The sequence below is a fragment of the Arvicanthis niloticus genome, chromosome 3 (genome assembly GCF_011762505.2).
Source record: "Arvicanthis niloticus isolate mArvNil1 chromosome 3, mArvNil1.pat.X, whole genome shotgun sequence".
NCBI classification, from domain to species: domain Eukaryota; kingdom Metazoa; phylum Chordata; class Mammalia; order Rodentia; family Muridae; genus Arvicanthis; species Arvicanthis niloticus.
Window position 1 is genome coordinate 70,102,039 of NC_047660.1, and position 23,310 is coordinate 70,125,348.

The 23,310-nt window shown below is 42.2% G+C and overlaps 1 protein-coding gene across 5 annotated transcripts in view; it reads right to left on the reverse strand.

The window, feature by feature from the left end:
• Positions 1-1,614: 1,614 nt before the first annotated feature.
• Positions 1,615-23,310, reverse strand: part of Fbxo34 (F-box protein 34) — a 71,444-nt gene continuing 49,748 nt past the window's right edge. For 3 of the 5 annotated variants that reach the window (XM_034498896.2, XM_076931164.1, XM_034498897.2), the window contains exons 2-3: positions 13,949-14,109; positions 1,615-4,391 (exon numbers count right to left, since the gene is read on the reverse strand). In XM_034498896.2, the coding sequence (XP_034354787.1) occupies positions 2,294-4,381 (2,088 nt within the window). In that variant the 5' untranslated portion in view covers positions 4,382-4,391; positions 13,949-14,109 and the 3' untranslated portion in view covers positions 1,615-2,293. Of the gene's footprint in view, positions 4,392-8,910; positions 12,104-13,948; positions 14,110-23,310 lie in introns of those variants that run through there. The other 2 variants (XR_013109387.1, XM_076931162.1) reach the window with 2 other exon arrangements.

A 23,310-nucleotide genomic window follows, 5' to 3' on the forward strand; every position in this document is an offset into this window, starting at 1 on the left:
AAAGGATAAAAGAAAAAACCCAGAGATAGCTCAACAGTTAAGAGCCACTGACCTGAGTTTGGCATTCAACACTCTTAACTGCTTGTAATTCCAGATGCAGGGGATATGACATCTTCTGGCTTACAAGGACCCATGCACTCACTTGTATACACAGACACACACATACAATCTTTGGTTTTTTTTTTTTTTTTTTTTGTTTGTTTTTGTTTTTTTTTTTGTTTTGTTTTTCGAGTCAGGGTTTCTCTTTGTAAGCCTGGCTGTCCTGGAACTCACTCTGTAGGCCAGGCTGGCCTCGAACTCAGAAATCCGCCTGCCTCTGCCTCCAAGTGCTGGGATTAAAGGCGTGCAACCACCACTGCCCGGTGACACACACACAATCTTAAAAATCAAAACTAGATTCCAGTTTGGAAGCCACTGGTCTCCTGGCCCTCTGCTTAACACAGGCCAAGCTGGCTCTGCCTAAATGCCATCCTCCCCTCTGCTCCTTGAGGGTCCTGGCCAAATGTGTATCCTCCAAGGGAACCACTGCCCTTCCCTGTTACTCGCCACATTGGTCATCTGTCCCACCTGCCCGCAACTTACGCTGAAAACAAGGTTTTCTTTCTATGGTTTTTGGATTTTGTTTTCAGATCCCCAGCTTTCTGTCCACCAGCCTGAGGCTTCCCAGTGGCTTCTAAGTGACTGATGGACAGGGCTGTGGGAACCCTTCAGTATAACTTTCCTATAAAGGGAACATGGCGGGCACTGGACAAACTCAAAATGTTAAAAGGCTATAAAATTTTAAACTTAAAATTTAAGAACAGATGATTTTGTAATATAAAAAGGTAAACTCCCTTCTTTTAAATAACCTTGTTTTGGGGTGCATTTGAAATATCTCCTCTTGTAACCCAGGCATGCGTCAAACACAGCAAGTTTTTTGCTTGGTCTCAGAACTCTGGGATCATGGGCACGAGTCACCACAAATGACTTGAAAACAAGACTTTAATAGGTCCCTAGCAAGGGAGCTGGAGAGGCGACTCTGCAGCTAAGAGCACTGCTGTTCTTCAGAGGACTAGGGCTTCATTCCCAGCAACCACATGACAGCTTACAAACCTGCTCAGACTCCAGTTCAAAGGAAGCTGAGGCCCTCTTCTGGCACAGGCAAACGTATGATGCAGACATAAATGTAGGCAAAATACCCACACTCATCAAGGTTTGTTGTTTGTTTTTAATTACAACTTTTCCTTTTTTTTTTTTTTTTTTTTTTGTTGTTGTTTTTCTATTTAATTACAACTTAATGTATAAGAACCTTCAAAACCCTGACATACCAGGATCTGGACAGATGACGTAGGCAGAAGAATCTGGTTTTCACTGGGCAGCTCACAACTGCCTGCCACTTGAGCACTGCAGTGGTAATCTACCACCTTAGTGTGCTCACACTCAAGAGCATCAATCTTTGGGCTGTAATGACTCAGCAGTGAAGAGAACTTGTTGCTCTTGCGGAATACCCAGATTAGAATCCCAGCACAGTTTCAGGGGGTCCATCACTCACTTCTGGTCCCCAATGTTCATGTAATTCTGCCTGAATTTACATGAACATTCATAAAGTTAATAAAATCTTATTTAAGACCAGACCTCATTTAAAATGTTTATTTTTTATTGAAGTTTTTTTTAAAAAAAAATTTAACCAGACAAAAGGATGCACAACATTTTAATCTATTATATGATATTGTCTTATTCTGTGGTGATTATGTTTAGTCAGCTGTTCATAATATACAATACTGAATTTTAATCACGTTATTTACAGAGGGGCCAAAGCACTCATCTACAGGTAAAGGCGCTCGGGTTTAATGTGCACATCCACAGCCCTATGCAGACACAACCATTATTTACACTGTAAACACCACAGGGCATATCCGTCTCGTCACCACTCTCACAGGAACAAGCATACAAGGTGTAGGCTAAGGTGCCTGGGTTTTCTGTCTGAGGCATAATTCTCAAAGGTTTGCTTTCCTTCTCACTCACTCCAAATGCAGAGCCAGTGCTGGACCACTTCAGGAGCCCCTTGTAGAGGCTGCCTGAATGTCCTTGATGGAGGAAAACAGGCAAGAGTTCTTCACAGCTGGATAGGTTAAATGTGAGGCACCACTAAACAAAACCATGGAACTAATTTCTTGTACAGCTGGGAAACAATTTAAAATGCCGGGGCGTTTTAAATACAGTCAAATCTGAGCAAAGATCCAGAAAGGCCGGGCTAGGTTGTACCCCTGAAGATTGACCCAGGTGTTACAGTCCCTGTTGCCCCTCGTGGACTTCAGTACTCCTCTTCTGTTTCACTCCCTCTTGATTTCTTATGGATTGCCCGATTAAAGCTATGGCAGGCAGGTAACCAGTGATTGTCATGAAGGCCTAACTTACAGCCAGGAAAGCCCTTCTGAGACTGGTGGCAGCACATCCAGTACCCAGGCCCATATGGCAAAGCCTGGCAATAGGGTTTGGGGTGCCACCGGCACAGGGACACATCCCCTTTCACATACTTTTTCTTGCACTGCTTGCAAGGGTCTTCTCTATAGCGTGGGTCTCGAACCCACCGAGAATCTGCTGGCCTGATGTTGTAGTATTCAATGATGGACTTGAAGTAGCGGCAGGTACATTTAAGAATTGCTAAACTCAGGGTAGGGAGTAACCTGAAGATTTTCACCATGATGTGGTGAGGCAGGCATGCCATGTACTGCTGAGGCTCCAGAAGCTGCTGGATTTTAAACCTGGTCTCCAAGAAGTCCTGAGACACCTGCTTCTTGCAACTGGCTGCCTCAAGCACCTGTACGGTACTCCCTCCCCCAGAGGCTGCTGGGATGAGTGGCTCTACAGAGGCATCTTTCTCCTCACATGCACTGCTGCTCTCAGCAGCATCTTGAGGCTGACTGGCCTCTGACGCCTCTGTTGTTGGGTGTTCATTCAACTGGGGATGCTCTTGCTGGTCCTGTCTAGGTGACAGAAAGAACAGCCTCCCAGGAAGAGGCTCTTCAAGGGAGTCTAAAGCAGATGGCTGGGCTTTCTCTACTGTGCACACAGTGATGCTGATGCAGAGAGGTTCCTGTCTCTGCTCAGGACTGTGGTTTGCGAGTGTTACAAGCTCTCTACGTATACAGTTGGCAGCATCTGTAGGTGATCCATCAAATTCCTCTGCCATTTCTACATCGTCCCGGCTGCAGTTTTTCACAGTTGTTTCCTGACCCAGCTCTAACTCTGTGCTGTCTGTGTGGAAGCTCACACCTGCTGGCAATGAGGGACAGCCCTGAGAAGCACCATCCCAGGCCTGCTCCCCTGCAGAATGATGGTCAGTTGCAGAGGGTCCTTCACTCACAGATACCGGCTGCAAGGGGTGCACCTGAGTGTCGGGTGTGTCTGAAGAGCCCTCTTCATTTTTGTCACTGGCCTGAGAACCATTTGTGAGCAACACCCTGCCTACATTTCGACGAAAGCTGTTATTCCGTGACAAGCTCCCAGGTTCCCGCTGGCCCTGGTGCTTCAGGCATTCAGACTCCAACCTGGCTACCATGTCAAGGACACGGACTGGCTCACTCTGGGGTCTGCCAGTCTCAGGATTTTCTCTTTCCTTGGGTTCTTCACAAGTTTCTGCAGCAGAGAAGGGCTCAGGTGCAGGTGGCATACCTCGGGACTGGCCAGAAATCTTCACAATGGCAGGTGAATTTGTGCAGTTTTTTGAGCAGCTAGCTAGCAGAGCAGTGGCTCTCTGCTCAAGGAAGGCAACCATCTGTATCACTGACAGAGGCCTCGCAGCATAGACACCGTCCCCACTGTCATTCATGTAATGCACAGAACAGCGCTCAACGCCACACGCGAGTGGCTCAGACTGGTAGCACTGGCTGTTGATTTCCCTCATCATTTCGAGCTGTAACTTGGCTTTTTTAAGATCCCCTGATTTTTTCCTTCTTTTAGTGGCTCTCCCATCGATATCCCAGGAACTTTTTATTTTCATAGAGCCTATCCTATTGCTACACTGGTGGGCTGCAAAGAATGCAATTTTCTCCTTCGTGTTTCCAGGTTTGACAATAGCCCAGCTCCCAGGCAGTCCTTCTTCACTCTGGTGCACTGCTGCAGACGGCACATTCTTTTTGGCTTTAACATTCAAGCTGTTCTCTACAGGGCTCTTCCCACTCATACTGCACAGAACATTTGGAGAAAGGATCCCAAAAGGTTTTCTAGATGATGCTTTGACAAAGGAGGCCGAAGGAAAGACGGTTGGTTTCATGTAGTTGGCTCTGCCCTTTGCATCATTGTCCGAGTTTCCGTGGCTCATAGGTGCTCTCAGTGTGTCCCTGCTGATTTCAAGAGGGCGCTCTTTCTTCTGGAGTTTCCAGTATGGCTTAAGGTGCATAACAGATGCCCTGGAACAGGAGACAACAGAGCTGACTTAGGTGGCTTGCAGCTGCATCTAGCAAGAGAAATCTATTTTCCCAGCTTCTAACATCTTTACCAGAAGTCATATTTCAGATTGTCTCTAATACACAAATCAAGAACAGAAGCAAACTAACCACTTTCTGTGGAATTAAAAGCCAGAATAATCTGATTATAAGTTGATTTTGAATAATACCTTATAGTGTGCCCTCCCCCACAGTCTTGAGTAGGCCTGAACAAGTCATTTACCACAGTAGACCAAAACAATAGGACCTGGGAGGCATTGCATTGCCCACCTTGGTGCCCTGCAGTCTGCTACAGGAGCTAGAAGAATGGACTGCCTGCTGAGCTTGCCTTGACACCTCAGGGCTAATATTCCCTTACCCAACCACTGGGCTGAAACAAGAAGAGACTCTGAGTGGTGGGGTTTCCCCCTTTATATGTGAAAGCAAAATATTAAACTTCGGTTCTTGATCAGAATACATTGTCTTGGCCCCACGTTTTCTCTCGCCCTCCATTCCCCTTTCATTCCCAGCTTCCTCTCAGGTGAACCCGGTTACCTGTAGCCACTGGTGGCTACAGAGGTGCCCGACCCTGGAGCCTGAGAATGGAAGACCAGCTAAGGAACACTGTCTTGGTGGAGCTCCACAGAAAATGGAAAAAGAAGCAGAGGATCCAGAGCACTTGGTGAGCAATGAACAACACTGATGCTAGCTAAGTTATGGCTGTGTTTGCACGAAGTGTGTTTAAGTGGGATACGGTCTAGACTGAGTGAGCATTGACCTGCCACAAACTCATCTAGGAGGTGACAGTGATTCTGGGATAGGAGAATACTAATCGGCATCTGCCCGCAGTCCAGGAGCTGCCTCAGGCGAGAGGAGCAGGGTTAGAAAGAATTGGAAAAGCCGGTGGTGGCGCACGCCTTTAATCCCAGCACTTGGGAGGCAGAGGCAGGCGGATCTACCAAGTGAGTTCCAGGACAGCCAAGGCTATACAGAGAAACCCTGTCTCGAAAAACCAAAAAAAAAAAAAAAAGGAATTGGAAAACTGAAAAAGGCAGAGCACTGAGTAGTATCCATAATTCTGCCTTCTTTGTTTATTGTTTGTCCTTGGCACAGCAATGTCCATGTGTGTCAGTTGTCTGTTTTTTGTTTCGTTGTCTGAATGATCAGTGTTCTATGTTTTATGGTGTTCTATGTTTGATGTTCAAAAGATTGTTAAAATTGCTTGATCCAACCCTTGGTCTAGTTTAACTTGGTTTTAAAGACAGTCTTAATATGCAGAGCAGAGGCTGATAAGTTTTCTTAACACCTGTAGCTAAGAGTCAAGCTGAACTGGAAAAGCCTTTCTAAAAGTCGATTGTCAGCATAAGCTGCTTTTAAAGGAACCAGCAGTTTTTTAGATTCTATAAGGAAGCTAAGAGTTGTTTGTCCTAAAAAAATCTCTGTGACAAGGTGCTTCTCTCTTGAAATTATAGCGAGAAAAAGCAAGAAATTTTGTTTAGTCTAAATATATAATATGTGTTGTCACTTCATTTTTGTTTCTTATTGGTTTTAAAGATATAAATATGTCCTGCATGTGTTGGTTATAGATTATTGGCTTATAAGTTATTGGGTATTATTAAAAATTTACAACCTTGGTAACAGAAAGTTGCCTTAAGATTGGTAACTCAGGGTTGGAGTCATTCAGAAACCAGATGTATAAAGATAAGATTTAAAAACAATGTCTCTTTAATGAGTTATTAAAAGCTGCACTATCGTGCATTCATATATAAGAATTGGCAGCAAAACTTTGTAACATAAAGCTAATCTACTTGGTGTTGATTTTAGAGAAAATAGGTTGTTTACATCGTTAAAATTGGTTTTGTTTTTCAAAATTATGGTTATACTCTAATGTTGCAAAAGAAGCTTAAAAATAGTTAAACTGCCAATATTCCATTGGCTACAGTTGGCAGTTCAATCGTGAGTTTGAGATTTTTTGATTCGCCCCCTGTTTATAAAGAAAAAGATACAGCATGTAGACTTAAAGTTTAAAAAAACCCTGCAGTGCAGTACAGGCCTAGTCTTTGGGTCAGGCCTCAGAAAATAGGCTGAGATTAAGAACATTTACAGAAGCATAGGTGCCAAACATTCCTTTTGTCCTGGGTCTTCACTACCAGCTCCTAGAAAGGTGTTTTCCAGATTTGTTTTTTGCCTTGCTTGTTTCTTTGGGGGGGGGGGGGGTGCGCACCCGCACGTGTACGTGTGTACGTGTGCGTGTGTGTAAATCTAAGACCCAAAGACATTCACAACAGTCTGTGGGCCAAGAGTTATAATGATTATGCTGGAGAAATTAAATTTATGCCTGCTTCCCTCCATGACATTATAACTGTACCTGCTGGCAAAAGAATTATTCAATTGTTTTGGCTTCTTTGTATTTGCTTCCTTCCAAATTTGTTAAGAATGAGAATGAGATGGCTTTGGTTCCTCTAATGTATATTGGATTCAATCTATTACTAGCAAGAGACCTAATCTTAAGTTATGTAGCAATTATTAGAGGACAAGGTTGCCTTTAGCTTGGCCTTTATATGATACTCACTCAGCTAAAAAGGATTGGTTATTAAATTAATCCAAAACAAAGTTCAAACTTAGGGTTTATGAAACTAATGGGACATTACAGCCTAACTTGCCTACTCGAGCTGCCATTCCAGTAAATACATATAGAATTATTATAGATCTAGAAGATTGTTTTTATACCATTCTTTACATTTCTGGTAAAGGTGGGAGGTTTGCATTCAATAAATTTGCTTGTAATTTTTGAGAACCCATGGAGCAATATCGTTAGAAACGTTTGCCGCAAAGAATGGTTAATTGCTTTATATATATATATATATATATATATATATATATATATATATATATGCACACACATATATATATATATTTGTTGTTTGATACTAAAAATTAAGAGTTTGAATCTTGCCGGGTGGTGGTGGCACATGCCTTTAATCCCAGCACTTGGGAGGCAGAGGCAGGTGGATTTCTGAGTTCCAGGCCAGCCTGGTCTACAGAGTGAGTTCCAGGACAGCCAGGGCTACACAGAGAAACCCTGTCTCAAAAAACAAAAAACAAAAACAAACAAACAAAACAAAACAAAACAAAAAAAAGAGAGAGAGAGAGAGAGTTTGAATCTTTTAGTGTATATTATTCATTGTGTGATACTTTATTAGCTGATCTCTCTGAAGGAGATTTTTCTGCAAAGCCTTTGCTCCAATATAACAAGCTTAAAAAATTTTGGAGTACTTGTTGCTCCAGAAAAGATTCAAAGGCAGTATCTTCTCAATATTTGAGACCTCAGTTATATCCTAAGCAGACTGTGGCACAGAAAATTCTAATAAAAATAGATAGTTGGGGCTAGAGAGATGGCTCAGCCGTTAAAGGCTAGACTCATAACTAAAAATATAAGAGTTGAATTTCCAGCAACCACATGGTGGCTCACAACCATTTGTGGTGGGATCTAGTGCCCTCTTCTGGCTTGTAGGTGTATATACAAAAAGGAAATGGTTTGCTTTTAATTTGATTTGCATTTAATGATTTTCAAAAGTTGTTAAGAGATATTAATTGGCTAAAACCTCATCCTAAGCTTACCATAGGAGGATTTGAACCTCTGTTTGATATTCTCAAGGGGATACAAGCCCTAATTCCACTTGACAATTAACTAATAAAGGAGAGATAGCTTTGCTGAAAGTAGAGTAAGCTGTTAGTTATCAACAGATAAATTATATAGACTATGATAAATTGTTGGTTGTTTGCATTATTGCTACTCATGTGATCACAGAAGCCATTTGGCAAAAAAAAAACCATTACTGTGGATTTATCTTTCTTCATCTACAAGTAAAATTAGAACATCCTATTATAAAATTATTATTGTGTTAATACAAGATTATAAGATAGAATCATAAAAGTATTTTGGATAAAAGGTTTATTCCTTATTCCAAATAGCAATTAAATTGGTTATTGAAAAATAATGATATTTGGCCTATCCCATGGCAAACATTTTAGGCAAATTTGATAACCATTATCCAAAAGACAAGTTGTTACAATTTTTCTCTATGCATGCTTTTGTATTTCCTAAAATTTACTACGAATGCAGCCTATAGAAAAGACGTTTGCTGCTAATTAGCAGTTGGATTAGATACTGGAACATTTCCGCTCTCAACCTTATTTTATACATTGCTTGGATAATCATGTTGCTTTTAACCTTTGAACCTTGTATTTTAAGCAGATTGATTGCCCTCACACAGGATCACTCTCAGCAAGCTCAGCTATTCATCCTGGCAGTTACACATTGCTGTGTAGAATTGCATCTAGTGCATGCCCACAGGTCCTTTGGTCTGAATGTGATCTTGGTCTAAAGTGTGTGCCAATGATGGCTGATTAGTTAAAGACGGGTAAGAGTGTTCTTGAGCTCCTATAAACCTAAGACAGAGGCATACATCAATATGCTATGTATGTTTTCCTCGAAGATGGGTAATATAGGAGTAATATAGACACCAGCCTAAGCCAGGCACGATCACTGGCCACTTAAGATCCTAGTCAGGATGAAATTTTGTGCCCTGTCCAGATATTGGCACTGCCATCTTAAAAAATTAAGGAGGGAACTGTGCCCTCCCCCACAGTCTTGAGCAGGCCTGAACAAGTCATTTACCACAGTAGATCAAAACAATAGGACCTGGGAGGCATTGCATTGCCCACCTTGGTGCCCTGCAGTCTGCTACAGGAGCTAGAAGAATGGACTGCCTGCTGAGCTTGCCTTGACACCTCCGGGCTGCTATTCCCTCACCCAGCCACTGGGCTGAAACAAGAAGAGACTCTGGGTGGTGGGGTTTCCCTCTTTATATGTGAAAGCAAAATATTAAACTTCGGTCCTTGATCAGCATACATTGTCTTGGCCCCACGTTTTCTCTCGCCCTCCATTCCCCTTTCATTCCCAGCCAAGGGCTATTACTTAATGTAAATTAACCCTTTAAAGTTCATTTTCTTGAAACTGCTTTTTAAAAAATTCTACCTTGGCATAGAGGTAGGAAACAGTAAGGACACTCCTCTATATTCCCTAGGTTGTTCATTTTGTTTTTTTGTTTTGTTTTTTTTTTTTTTTTTTTTTTTTTTTTTTTTTTTTTTTTAGGAGATAGGATTTCATGTATACCAGGCTGGCCTTGACTTTCTGATCCTCCTACCTCTACAGTTCTGAGATTATAGGCTAGGCAGTGCTAGGAGTTGAACCCAGGACTCTGTAGATGTTAAGCAAGTACTCTACCAGCCCCAACAGCACCACCCTTTCCTCCATAACTAGTTCTCACTACCTAACCCATGCTGGTTTTAAATTTGTGATTCTCCTGCCTCAGCTTCCCTCAGTGTTGGAACTCTGGGCATGCTTACCATGCCTGACCCTAGTAGATTATTTTGTTTGGTGGGTTGGTTTGTTTGAGAGTGTCTCAGTATGTAATCCTGCCTGCCTCCCAGTTGCTAAGTTATGGTGGTAACTCTCAGGCCCTAGTATATTTGTAATCTCTATCTTTCCAGTTCATCACAGCTAGCATTTTATTGGTTGCATATAAAAACTATTACTGCCTCAACTATTCCCATAGTGTTGGCTGTTTTGCTGTTTATAACTTGTCTGTCATATGCTTTGACTTTCTAAATAATCCATTCATACGAACTATACATCTTTACTAACCTTTTGGCTAAGACCCAGTATCAAATCTTGACTATTAAATGCTCTATAGCTATCATAAAGAAAACATAGAGGTCATACTTCTTATTCTTAAAAAGATGGAACTAATTCAGACAAAGAAAACAAAACAACAAAACCATGGTGGTTTTTTCTTTTTTCCTGGTGGGGGTGAGGATGGGAGGCATTTCAGGGTGTGACAGAAAGATGATTACTTGCCACTGACATGTCCTGGTCTCTGCTCAATGAATGATCAGATTAACTAGAGAGGGTGGATACAGCTTGGACAAGGTACTAGATACAGTCCAGTGATCCACACCCTTGCTAAAAAGTTCCCTGGGATTGAAGAGTGTTTTCCAGGATGTTTGGTCTCCTGTAAAGTAATCCTACCCATGTAATAAATATCTTTAGTCACACGTTTGTGGGAGTGAGGCTACAACACACTCAGACCTATGCACAGAGATCCACTCTGGCTGAGATTATTGCAGAAGACATGCATCCTGGGGGCAACTAAGTATAATCCTTCCCACGGGTCCCACATTTATGAGCGCCTTTGACAGAGCAGCCCTTAACTGCCTTCAGATATCTGCTGACTGTGGAGAATGGATGTTCTTTATCCTTCATTTTTAGAAGACAGTCTCCGCTGTCTTCTAACTGTAGCGATGGAAACTCTGCATTTACGGTATGTAAAGTGCCTTTTAAAGATTTCCTTTGTACATTTATTTCTATATAAGCACAGGCACAAGCTGTATGGCACATACAGAGAACAACATACAGGAATTAGTTCTCCCCTTTCCCATGTGAATTCCAGGATCAGCTCAGGCCCCAGGCTTGGTGGCAGGCATTTCTACCTAGGAGCCATCTCTCCACCCTGGAGTAGATATTAAGATCATTGTGATTGGTCTCTGAAACCCCAGAACCTACGTGTGGTAGAGCACTTCCCCTTCTCTGCACTGTAACAGTTTAATAGCTTTCTATCATATACAATAATTTAGTCTTCCCAAAAGAACTATCCAGAATTCTTTAAGAACAAGATGATACATAAAGAAGAGTCATATTGAGTGCTGTCTTTTTGAGTCAACTATGTGCTGGGTTCTCATATCCTCCTGTAAGTGAAATGAAAGAAATGGAGGTTGGGGGGACATAATAAATTATCACATAATGATCTCATTACAGAGCGCCTGTGAATGAATGTAAACTTCAGCAATATGTGCTGCTTTGCATTGCACAATGTTTTCTTTGCCCCCCCTCATCCCCACAGTATTTTAGGTGCTGTGTGTTATGCTGGCTAGTTTTATGTCAGCTTGAATCTGAGATGAGTCATCTGAACCTCACCTGAGAAAATGCTCCCTTAAGATCAGGCTTGTGTGCACACAAGCCTATGGGAAGCCTGTGGGGCATTTTCTTACTTAGTTATCAATGGAGGAGGCCACAACCTCCTGTGAGGGGTGCCATCCTGAAGTGGTGGTCCTAAGTTCTATACGAAAGCAAGCTGAGTTAGCCACAAGGAGTGGGCCAGTAAACAGTTTCCTTCTATGGCCTCTGCATCAGCTCCTGCCTCCATGTTCCTGTCCTGATGAACAGTACTGTGGAAGTGTAAGACAAATAAACCTTTTGCTCCCCAACTTGCTTTTGGTCACAGAGTTTCACCCCAGTAATAGTAACCATAATTAGAACATGTTGGTTATTAACAGACATTAATAGAAATTATTAAGAAACATTTAAGAACAAATTAGTATAATTAGGGAAAGTTTTTGTTTGCACATAATCTGTAAAGTCTGCTCTCCTGACAGTAACTGAATGAACAGTTTTAGCGAGATAAGAACTGGAGCTCTCCCAAGGAAGGAAAAGAGGAGCAGAGGTATCCAGAGTCCACCTGACTGCTGACTGCTGGGGAGGGAGGCCTAGGAAGCTCATGTTTGTGTTGCTGCTGGCTGAAGACTGGGAGGAGGAGTGTCAACTTTCCCCTTCCCTTGGTGGACACTCAGCAGTTCTGAAACAAAAAATAGGCCCTATAAGACTTAAGCCTACAAGAATCTTAGTTTTGGTTTAACTATGTGGTTAATTAAGGACATAATGCAGGGTATCAATGCATCTGTTTAAAAAAAAACCAAAAAAATAAAAAGTGAAAAATAAAAACAGATGGCAGCACTTTGCCTACCCCATCCCACGCTAGAGACAAGCACAGTGGAAAGTTCCATCCAAGTCTCTATGGCTGCTGGTCTCTTCATCACATTATCAGAATCTTGCAAGCATTCAGTTACTGAACTACATCCCCAGTCCTCAAAATTCTATTATAAAAGGTCGCTGTAATTAGCCAGGCTGGATGACACATGTCTACAGTCCCAGCACCTTATGTAGACACGGAGGCAGGGGGATGAGGACTGAGAGGCTGTGAGGACAGTGTCAGAGGTGGACACCCTCAGCTCTAGTGATTTTGAGACCAGCTTGGGCTACATGACCCTGTTTTAAACAAAGTCTGTTATACTCGAGCACTCATCCTCTCTTAAATAAAATGCAAACCTATACAGCTCCTCCATATTAGCCTCTCAGGCTCTCTGGGAGCCTTCATCAGTTTTCTGGGGCTTAGGCCCAGACTCTGTTTTAAACCTTATACTAAGGTTAGCAAGAACTTTGATAACTATGTCTGTTGCATCCAGCAAAGGAGCTGAGGACTTTGGCTTTGGGCTGGGGAGGTTATCAGGAGTAGGGCAGAACTGTGTAACAGGAAGCCAAGGAAACAGTCTGTCTTCAAGCATCTATATTAACTGGGTAAAAAAGGATTTATCTCCTTGTCTTTCTCCTTGAAGCAAACTTAAGTGAACGGGTGTTTTATTGCCCAAGTCTTCAACCTCGGCTGCTAGATTCTTTCCTTTCCTAGCTGTTAGATAGTAGAGGCCCTTAAGGTTCATTCTCTCTACAGACCATGATTCCTTTCAGGTGATGTCTAGATGACTATTCCTAGCTCTGATTAGCTCCCACACATGGTGACTCTCCAGCCTGCTGTTTCCTGTGGCATGCTCTCCTACCTTCAGAGCCTACTGTGTGGTAGACTAGCTCACCTGGATATGTCAGTAAGAGCCTCAAAACCCAACACTACTAGTTGATGACAACCTTAGGTACCCACACTAACAAACCAGAAACAAAAAAAGTCACTTAGATTCCTCCTCCCCGTCCCTAGTCAACTAAACTCTGCCCTCTGCACCACTGGCACAGCTGCTAGGTGAGCAAGCATCTTATCCCTGTTGTACTGGATGGCCATAGGAAGGGCGAAGTCAGTCTGTCAGCCCACACTCCTGCTTGTCCTGCCATACTTGTCACTTTGGAAGCTTGTTCATAGAACTGTTATGTTAGGATGGGACCAGAAAGATGGAAGCGAATCACATCACAAGTCAACTATAAAGCAATGAGGTCCATAAAACATAACAGCTTCAGAACTCCTTCACATGAGTATCCACCCTACACATGTCTATTTCCTTCTAACTGCTTAGTATTACCGACCTGTCAGGACTGGCTGCTACACAACTGTAACACACAGTGGCTGCTACAAAGAAACAGAAAACTAAACAATTACTACAGACCATGACAAACCTGTCATGTAGGGTAGTAGAGGTGCTGAGAGTCAAGAGGGAAGGAGAGAGGAGGAGTGGGCATTTTAGAGGTGAGGCTCTCTCTGGCACTGAGCTAGAAACAGGTCTGAGAGGCCTTACTTTCTAAGCTAAACCTTGAAGGAAGACATACAAAGTAGAGGTTTTGGGGGAATGCAGGAAAGAAGAGTGTGAACTAAGAGACTAGTAGAGGGATGGTTTGTAAACAAGCAAGATTCTAATTTCATTACAATTAGAGGGTGGAGAAGCATCAAGGGTCCTCAGACTTATGGCTTCAACAACTGTGTGAAGAACAGTTCCTCTCGGTGGATGGCAACGAGATGGCTGGTCAGATCTGCACAAGAGGAGGCAGCGGTAAGTTCAATTTCTCAGAAGTGTACAGCTGGAGTGCCTGCAAAACAGGAGATAAGAGGTCAAGTAGACAAGAGGAAAGACGACGAAGACAGCTGTCACTGCAGCACTTCAGTAAGAAATACATTGTCTGAACAGAAGCTTCTCAAGATTCTGCAGGACAAACATGTGTATCTTTTATAATAGAAAAAATGTGATGTGTATAAATGTAATATGGTAGTTTATGCTTCTAAGCACAACAATTGGGAAGCTGAGGTAGAAGGATGAAAAATTTGATGAAAACACACACACACACACACACACACACACACACACACAGGCATGCACGCACATTTTATCTCAAAAAGCCAAAACAAATAGGACTAGTCACTGACAGATTCTGTAACAGCACATAGTCCCTCACTAACATGTTGAAGAGTAAATGCTCAATTATCAAGCAAAAGGTAGACTGGTTAGAAGGGAAAGGCCCAATGTTCTCTGAGGACAGTGTCAGCTGGTGGTGGAGTCCTTAGTGCCCCCTGTGAGAAACCGCAGTGCAGAAAGCTGACAGCACTGATGAGAGCAGCTTCCAGAAGCTTGGCTGGGACGGACACTATCACACTCAGTTTCCAGGAATGTGGGGAGATTATCAGTTAGGCAGCTCAAACTCAGACAACTTCACATAGTGATGCCAAAATCTAGTTTTCAAAAGCTCCATATATTCTGGTTAGACAAATGATTGACAGTTAATTCTGATTGTCAACCTGACAGGACTTAGAGTCAGTCTGTGAGGAGCTTCTAAATGAGGTTAACTGGGGTGGGAGAGCGACTCTGAGGTGAGGTCTCAACTATGTAAGAAGGACAAAGTCAGTTCTGCACTCATGGCTCTCTGCCTCTTGCCTGTGAGGTAATGTTAAGTGGCGCCTCTGGCCCTCCCCCATCCACCTGAACCATCTACTGAGCCTCTGGAGCTGAGAGTCAGAGTAAATCCTTCTGTGAGTTGCTCTTGTCAAGTTTTATTCCCACAATAAACAAGACAGATAATTACTACACTGACTTCTATTGGGAATAAAGCTGCAGGTTCCAGGCTGGAAAGACGATCTAGTCATTAAGAGCACCTGGCGCCCTCACAAAAGATGCGAGTTGGATTCTATGACTCCAGTTCTACTGGGCCCACCAACACGCTCTTCTGGCCTCTAATAATACCAGGCACAAGTGTGGTTTACACTCAAACAAGCAAACATTCATACACATAAAAAAATAAATAACTCTTTAAAATATATAGAATCTCTTAGATTATGTCCCTCTCTTTAAAAAAAAAAAAAAAAACAGCTTGGTATGGTGGCTCATACCTGTAAATTAAACAGTTAAGAGGCTAAGGTAAGAGATTCAAGAATTTAGAGGCTGGCCTGGACTACAAAGTAACAAAACAAAACAAAAATCAAAAATGCCTACCATAGGTGGCTGCTGGGCATGCTAGCACACACCTGAAGTCTCAAGAGGATGAGGTAAGATTATGTTAGCACCGGAGCAAAGGGCTAGCCTCCATAAACAAAGCACCAAAGTAACAACAAAAACCACCTAGGCTCATGTACAGTACAAACAGAACGACACAGGACGCTGGGGGCGTCCATCAGGACAACTCTGCCTCTAACATGATGTCAGAAGAGAGATGGACTGGCATTTATCAGAGCAGTGAGTCTCAAACAAAGCAAAGACACCCACTCCACCACTAGTAACTGGAAAGGTGCCAGGACCAGGAGGGTGGGAACACAGAGGCACACGACAAAGTACACGCCACATCTCTCTAGGCACTGACAGAATAAATTAGCTCTCACAGAGCACAAAAAAATCCTGTGTGTCAGAAAATAGCCTCTTAAAGACCAGGTGAGGACTTGGTTGGGAAGGAAGCTCAGGTCTTCTTTTTCTTTCAATTTAAGAGGGTGGAGTCTCGATATGTGGTTCAGGCTAGTTTTGAACTCAGGTGCTCAATACCTTCTGAGCACCCATGCAGCCAGACTATAAACACCTGGCCTTATCCAGTCACACGTGGCTTTAAAGGAACATTCACCAAAGCCTTTATGGCTGAATTTGTCCTGGGATGGTTAAATGGTTCAGTAATGCAGAGTGAGAAAAAATTAATTATCTCTTTAAAAACAAAACCAAAAACCAACCAAACAAGAAACCAGAGAGAATAGCCTTTGGAAACATGCAGATCTAAAGAGTTTGATGTTCATAGCTTCCATTTTAGAACTGTCTCAAGGTTGCTGTATGAATCTTATACCACAAGATGAAACAAACTAACTGCCAACAATTAAGGAATTTATTTTAGCTTGGTCTACATAGTGATGGAAAGAGACAGGGGCCAGAGAGTAGAGAATGGGAGAGAAGAAAAAAGAGAAGGAGGGGAAAAGCAGCAAAGCTGACTGACTGTATAATCCAAGAGGACTCAAGAGCTCCCTGCTGGGGATATACTGGGCAGTCTTCTAACTCACTGAAAAACACACATGGAAAGGAAAACATGTTATCATTCATGTTAATTAAAGTGTCTTTTATATCAAGTACAGTGATCATCTAACCTTTTTTTGTCCTTAGCCAGCAAATCCTTTGAAATACTAATCAAAGAAAGCAAACCACTCCTGAGGAAATGGTGCCTATCTTCTAAGCCTGTCACTGTTTCAGGAGATTCACAAACCAGTCTTCTAGAGTTCACCAGGCTCCACAGACTTACGTCATTGAATGCTGATTTACAGATCCCTTGTTGGGCCAGGGCTGTGACTCACTTGGCAAAGTGCTTTAGTGTGCAGGAAGCCCTGGGTTTGCTCCTTGGCACTGCATAGCTGGTGGCACTCCATAGTGGTACAACTGGGAGGTGAAGGCAGTCCACATTCAAGATGGCCTTCAGATACACAGCAAGTCTGAGGCCAGCCTGGACTACATGAGACTCTCTCCCAAATAAATCAACAAACAAAAAACAAAAAGCCTCTTAAAACTGAGCAAGCCTGATAACTTGAGTTTGATCCCAGGAACCTACTGTGGAAGGAGAGAATCAGGTGTTCTCTGACCTCATATATGCTATATACAGCACGTGTTCTTATATGTACACACAACACACAAACACACACTCAAGACTAAATATTTTTTTTAAATGCCTGTAACTGAGACTGCCTTGGAAATTACAGGTCATGTAGCAACATGTTTACATTTAGCTACTTCTCCAAAGCACTAGACATAGCACAGTCATCAATTCAGTAATGAATTTTAAATACTAGCCAAGACTATGGGGTAAGAAGAAAGAGAATTAGTCTTTAAAGGAATCTAACCTAGGGTTGGAGAGATGGCGCTGTTGGTAAAGCACACTTGCCTTACAAGCATAAAGGCTGAGCCTGATAGGGCCCGTATAAAAACCTGGGGTAGTGACAAGCACTCGAAGTCCAGCACCAAGGACATACAAACAGTGGACTGATGGGGCTTACTGCCAGTCAGCCTAGCCTACCTGGCAAGTTCTAGGCCACTAAGAGAGCCTGTCTTCTAAAACAAGGTAGGTGGAACACCACCTATCTATATTGTCCTCAGGCCTCTACACATATGCAAGTAAATGCTCTCACATGCATGTGCACACACACACACAATCTAACTGCAATGCTGGCTGTAGAGGCCAGGATAAAAAGAGAAAGTATGCACTAGAAGTCACTGACAGGTTATCATTTCAGCATACCAGACTCAGAGCCAAAGACATAAAAAAAAAAAAAAATCCTACGAGCTGGCTTGTATTCCTGCTCTGACCCTTCTTTAAAAGAAATTCTAGATGTGTTCAGGAGCTGAGTCTGACTAGTTTAATAACTACTGCCCCAGAGCCTTGCTCTTGTTGAGTTTGAATGATGTATTTTATATGAGATAGCCTTAGTAGGGGAAGGGGTGCAAATGTGATCTCCATCTGCGCTGCCCAAAGTGGCTCGACCAGATCTCTCTGGCTTTGTATTAGAACACCACAATGAAGCACAAAATGAAAAACAAACATTCATTAGAAACATTTATTTATTAGAAACATTTATCACAATTATTTTCAAACATTACTTAAAAATTCAAAAAGCTGGAAAATGACTGAGAAACAAATTCTGGGCTGGTGAAATGACTTAGCGGTTAGGGTGCTTGTTGCTAAGTCTCACAACCTAGTTCCATAGCTGGAACACACATGGTAGGAGGAGAGAGGCAATCTCCAAAAGCTGTCTTTCGATCTTCTTGAGGACCATTTCACATGTGCCTATGCACATGCATATACACACTAATATTAGGGGGTGGAGAAATAGCTCAATATTTAAAAACACTGGTTGCTCTTCCAAAAGGTTAGATTCCCAGTATCCACATGGTGGCTCACAAACATCTGTAGCTCCAGTTCCAGAGGATCCAGTGCTACCTGTGGTGCACAACTAGGCAGGCAAAACACACACATAACACACACACACACAGAGAGAGAGAGAGAGAGAGAGAGAGAGAGAGAGAGAGAGAGAGAGAGAGAGAGAGAGAGAGAGAGAGAGAGAGAGAGAGAATGAATATGAATGTTGGTTTAAAAAAAAAAAAAACTTAAATTTTGTCTCAATTTAATGTCCTCTGTGTCCTCATAGACAGTAGACAGGCTCAGGTAAGCTTCAGAGGGCCCTGAAGTTATACAAGCTCTAAAGAACAGCATGGAGAAGGTGAAGGGCACTGCTGCCAGGCAGACAGTTTCTTTTACGCTTCCTCAGGAAAACCTCCTCCATTCATCTCACTACAGAATTTCACTGAGCTGGGCAACCTCTACTTTCTGGGCTGCCATCTTCAGTTATTTGCTTGAAATAAAATAGTTAAGAGGTGATTAGGATTCAGGAATTATTCTTTCAAATGCTACAGAAGTATCACCATGTATATAAACATTAACAGAGGACGGTGGAAAGGCCCTAGAAGACACCAAACGAGCCCCAGATGCTTTAGGATACTCAAATAGAAAATGGGCAGTTATGAAGTGAAACCTTAACTGTAACTATAAAACCTGAACAAGCAGTATCCTCCTCCTCCAAGCCTCCTTTCTACAAAAGGGGTAGGGGTACACACACTTGTAAATCCTAGCACATGAGAGAGTAAGACAAGGAAGACTGTCAGGAGTCTGAGGCTAGCTAGGGCTACAACACATGAACTAAGCAAGACTGCATGTTGAACGAGCACCCACTCCTGAGGGAAACAACAACAAACCCAATGTCTTCAATAAGTTACCTTTACTAAAATTTTAGTACAGACATATTTTAGACTTTATTGTTCAAAGTGATTATGACAGAGCACTTGACTAGCATGTATTTTAAGGCCCTAGGTTCAGCCCCCATAGAAAAAGAAACTCCAATACCATAGAAAAAGAAAACAAGAAAAAGCAAGAAGGTAAGGCCTTAGCAGCTATATATAGTATCCAGGTAAAGATGTACATGTTAATTTGAACACAAACTGAGCCTTAGCAAGCTGAGAAATGACTAAGTAGTCCAAGACAGCACCCTAACTGGATGAACTATAGGGAATTTGCAGTTTAACTGTTACCAACTACTCATTAAATATTATACTGAAAATCTTAACACCAAATCCTGTCACTGGTAACCAGTGTCATAGAGGATATTAACTCAAACAAAAATACAGTTGAAGACAGCAGATTCCTTAGATGAAAACTTCTTTCCTCGTAGGCTGTGGTTCCAAGTCAGCTGGAATGACAGTAAGTTATCTTTGTTTGCAGCTTTTACTACATTAAGGACTCTAGTACTGATAAGTCACTGCTAATATTACAAAACCAAAAACACAGACACTAGAGGGACTCCTGATGAGAAAGGAAAAAAACACTTTCAAAAATAAAACCGACCAGTTGTAATCTGGTCAGTCCTGGAGAACCAGCCACTAATTTACAGGAAATATGGGAGAGCAGGAATTTGGTTAGCCTCTTGAGGGATATATAAAACAGCAAGTTCTGGATTTGGGGGAAGCTATAGAATAATAGTTTAAAAATCTTGATTTTTTCATCTTCCAATTTCAAAAAGAACAAGTTGGGAGAGGATATTTAATAAGAGACTCAATGAACACGTACTCCTAGCAATTGGAGTAGAAACGGGCTCAGGAGCTCAAGCCACCCCTGAGCCATGTGGGTGATCAACAGCTGACACTTCAGTACAAAGCTCAATTCTCTCTCCTATATTTACTGTTTGTTTGTTTGTTTGTTTGTTTGTTTGTTTGTTTTTAAAGACGGGAAATAGGCAGAAGCATTTGGAAAACTGGATAAATGAGCTCTGAAATTTTCATTACGTAGACAATCTGGAGCTCCAGGCTGACTGCCTGGGAGAGAGGTCTGGTGGGTGAGGCCACTCTCAGCTTGCCTTACTCCTTCCTGGTTCAGACAAGGGGCAAGTTCTTACTCCACCCACACCCATTACTGAAAACTGAACAGGAAATAAATCAGGAAGCAATTTAAAAAGAAAGAAAAGGGAGACACACTAGGAAATCAAGTAATAAAAGGTGACAATGGCAAAGCCAACCAACTTCTTTGTTTCTTTTAAAGAAAACTCAAGATGTGCTGTTTTGAGAAAAGGTCTCCCTGCTGCAGTTCAGGCTGGCCTTGAACTTGAGAGTCTCTCCACCGATACAGTTAGAAGCATGAACCAACAAAGCTGGTTCAATCTATCACTTCTTAAACACACATCCTTTTTCTTTCTTTTAAAAAATAAGTATACATATGCATGGGGGAAGGGCATGCACGCCACAGTGTGTGTGTGTGTGTGTGTGTGTGTGTGTGTGTGTGTGTGTGTGTCTTGTTCAGAGGACAACTTGCAGGAGTCCATTCTCTCCTGCTTGGTAGCAAGCACTCTTATGAGCCTTCTTGTTGAACCTACACAAGTATGACTTTTAGTCCCTTGGTCTGTACAATATAAACAAACAGCCTGTTAAGTATCTGAAACTATCTTAATTTTCACCAATTTTAGTGAAAGGTATATGTAAAGACACCAAACACAAAATCTGCTATTTTAAACTATTTTGTATATCCTTTTAAAGCAAGAATCATAACTGCCCACATTTACTTAAGTGGGGACAGAAAAAAGACACTATGTAGAAATCATAGCAACTTAATCATGAATATTTACTGACCACTGACCACTTAGCTAGAAACAGTTAATACTGTCATTTCACAAATGTGGAACTTATCAAATTAAATTTTATGACTCTTGGGGGCTAGAAAGATGGCTTAGCAGTTAGGAGCACTGGCTGCTCTTCCAAAGGACACAGATTTGAGTCCCAGTACCATGATATAATGGCTTGCTACTGTCTGTAACTGTCCAGAACCGGACATGCTCTTCTAGACTCCTTGAGCAGGTGTGATTGGGGTGCACAGACATACATATGCAGACAAAACACTCGTGCAAATACATGTAAAATAATAAAAATCAACAGTCAGTCAACAAATACCAATGAATTGTGGAATAACCACCATTACAGAGGCCCCTCCTGTCAGTCAGTCAGCCAGCACAATGCATTGGATGGTTTTCCTCTGATCTACTTCTACACTCCCCGAAAGGAAAGCTAAGTCACAGATTAAAGTTACTGAAAGTTCATTTTAAGAGAAAATAGTTCTTACTGGGGCCAGGTGGTGCAGACGTGATTCCAGTGTGGAGCTTTGAATGGGAATGGCCGCCAAAGGCTCACGTGTTTGAATGCCTAATATCTAGTTAGTGGATGTGTTTGGGAAAGATTAGCAGGTATGACCTTGTTGGAGGAGGTGTGTCACTGGGGTGGGCTTTGAGATTTCAAAAGCCCATGCCAGGCCCAGTCTTGTTTGCCTTCTGCTTGCAACATGTGGATCAGATGCGAGCTCCCAGCTACTTCACCATGCCCGCCCGCCTGCCCACCCCTGCCATCCCCAACATGATCATGGACTAACCCTCTGGAACTACAAGTATGCTCCCATTTAAATGCTTCTTTTTATGAGTAGCCTTGGTCACCGTGTCTCCTTACAGCAAGTGAACAAGTGACTAAGACCCAGATACTGGGAAAACAGGATGATGTAGTTAGCATAGGAAGATTTCAAGTTCAAGGCCCAGCTAGGCAATTTAGTAAGCCAAACGTAGTGGGTTATAGCTTGTAATCACAGCACTTGGGAGACTGAAGCAAGAGGATTTGTGTCTTCTAGGCCATTTGGATACGTGCCTTTAATTTCAATGATAAAAATATTACAGAAAAACCAAAGGGTGAGAAACAGGCCATGACTAATGTGAAATACAGGGAGAAACTGAAGAAGGCTGCCCCTAATTAGAAGCTCTAATGTTTATCGAAAATCTTGTCAGAGCTTGGGGGGGGGGGTGTCTTTGTTTTGTTTTAATTTTTTAATTTTAAGATAAGAGTCTTAACTCTGTAACCTAGATGGCCTGGAACTTCATATGTAGACCAGGCTGGCCTTGAAGTCACTTGCCTGTCCTTCATGAGACTGAGATTAACCGTGTAGGACAGTGTGCACGGCTCCACAGAGTCACTATGTAAATGCTTGAGTATTTGCAAAGGGCCTGTAACTGACAAACGATGGCTACTGCTGTTATCACCCTTCTTTGCCCAGGTCTCATTCACTGTCCTATCCTCAACCCATCAAAGTTACTGACCTGCCACCATCTGTCTCTTATAAACTGCCAGAACTGTGCTTTTCCTGGGGGCAATTACCCTATATGATAGCAGGATAATCTTAATTCCTTTCTGTATTCTTCAGAGTATGCACCACAATGGCTTATCCATGGAAAACATTAAGTAGAATGGAATCAATTTTCCTCCACATGTAAGGACTTAAAGCAGCCAAAAGACAGAAATCTCTTATCTCTTATTTCCTCATCTTGTCCCCTCCCAAAGGTGAGAGATGGCCAGCAAAGAACAGGAGGATGCTGTTCAGGCTGAAGTTATCCAACCTCAGTTACATTCTTGCAGAGCAAAGACATGTGCATGAAGTAGCAGCTTTTCCCAGCATACTAGTTACTGCATATATTCCTATGCAATGTCAGATTTTAAAAAAAATTCTGGACACCAGCTCTGTGAAAACAGTCACTTTTATAATAAAGCCATTTAGTTTTTAATACTGTCAAATTAGATAGACAAAAAAAAAAAAAATCTTTGAGGCCAGACATAGTGATACATGCCTTTAACCCCAGCACTTGGAGGCAGAGGCACGCAGATCTCTTGTGAGTTCAAGGCCAGCCTGGTCTACAAAGCCAGTCCAGAAGAG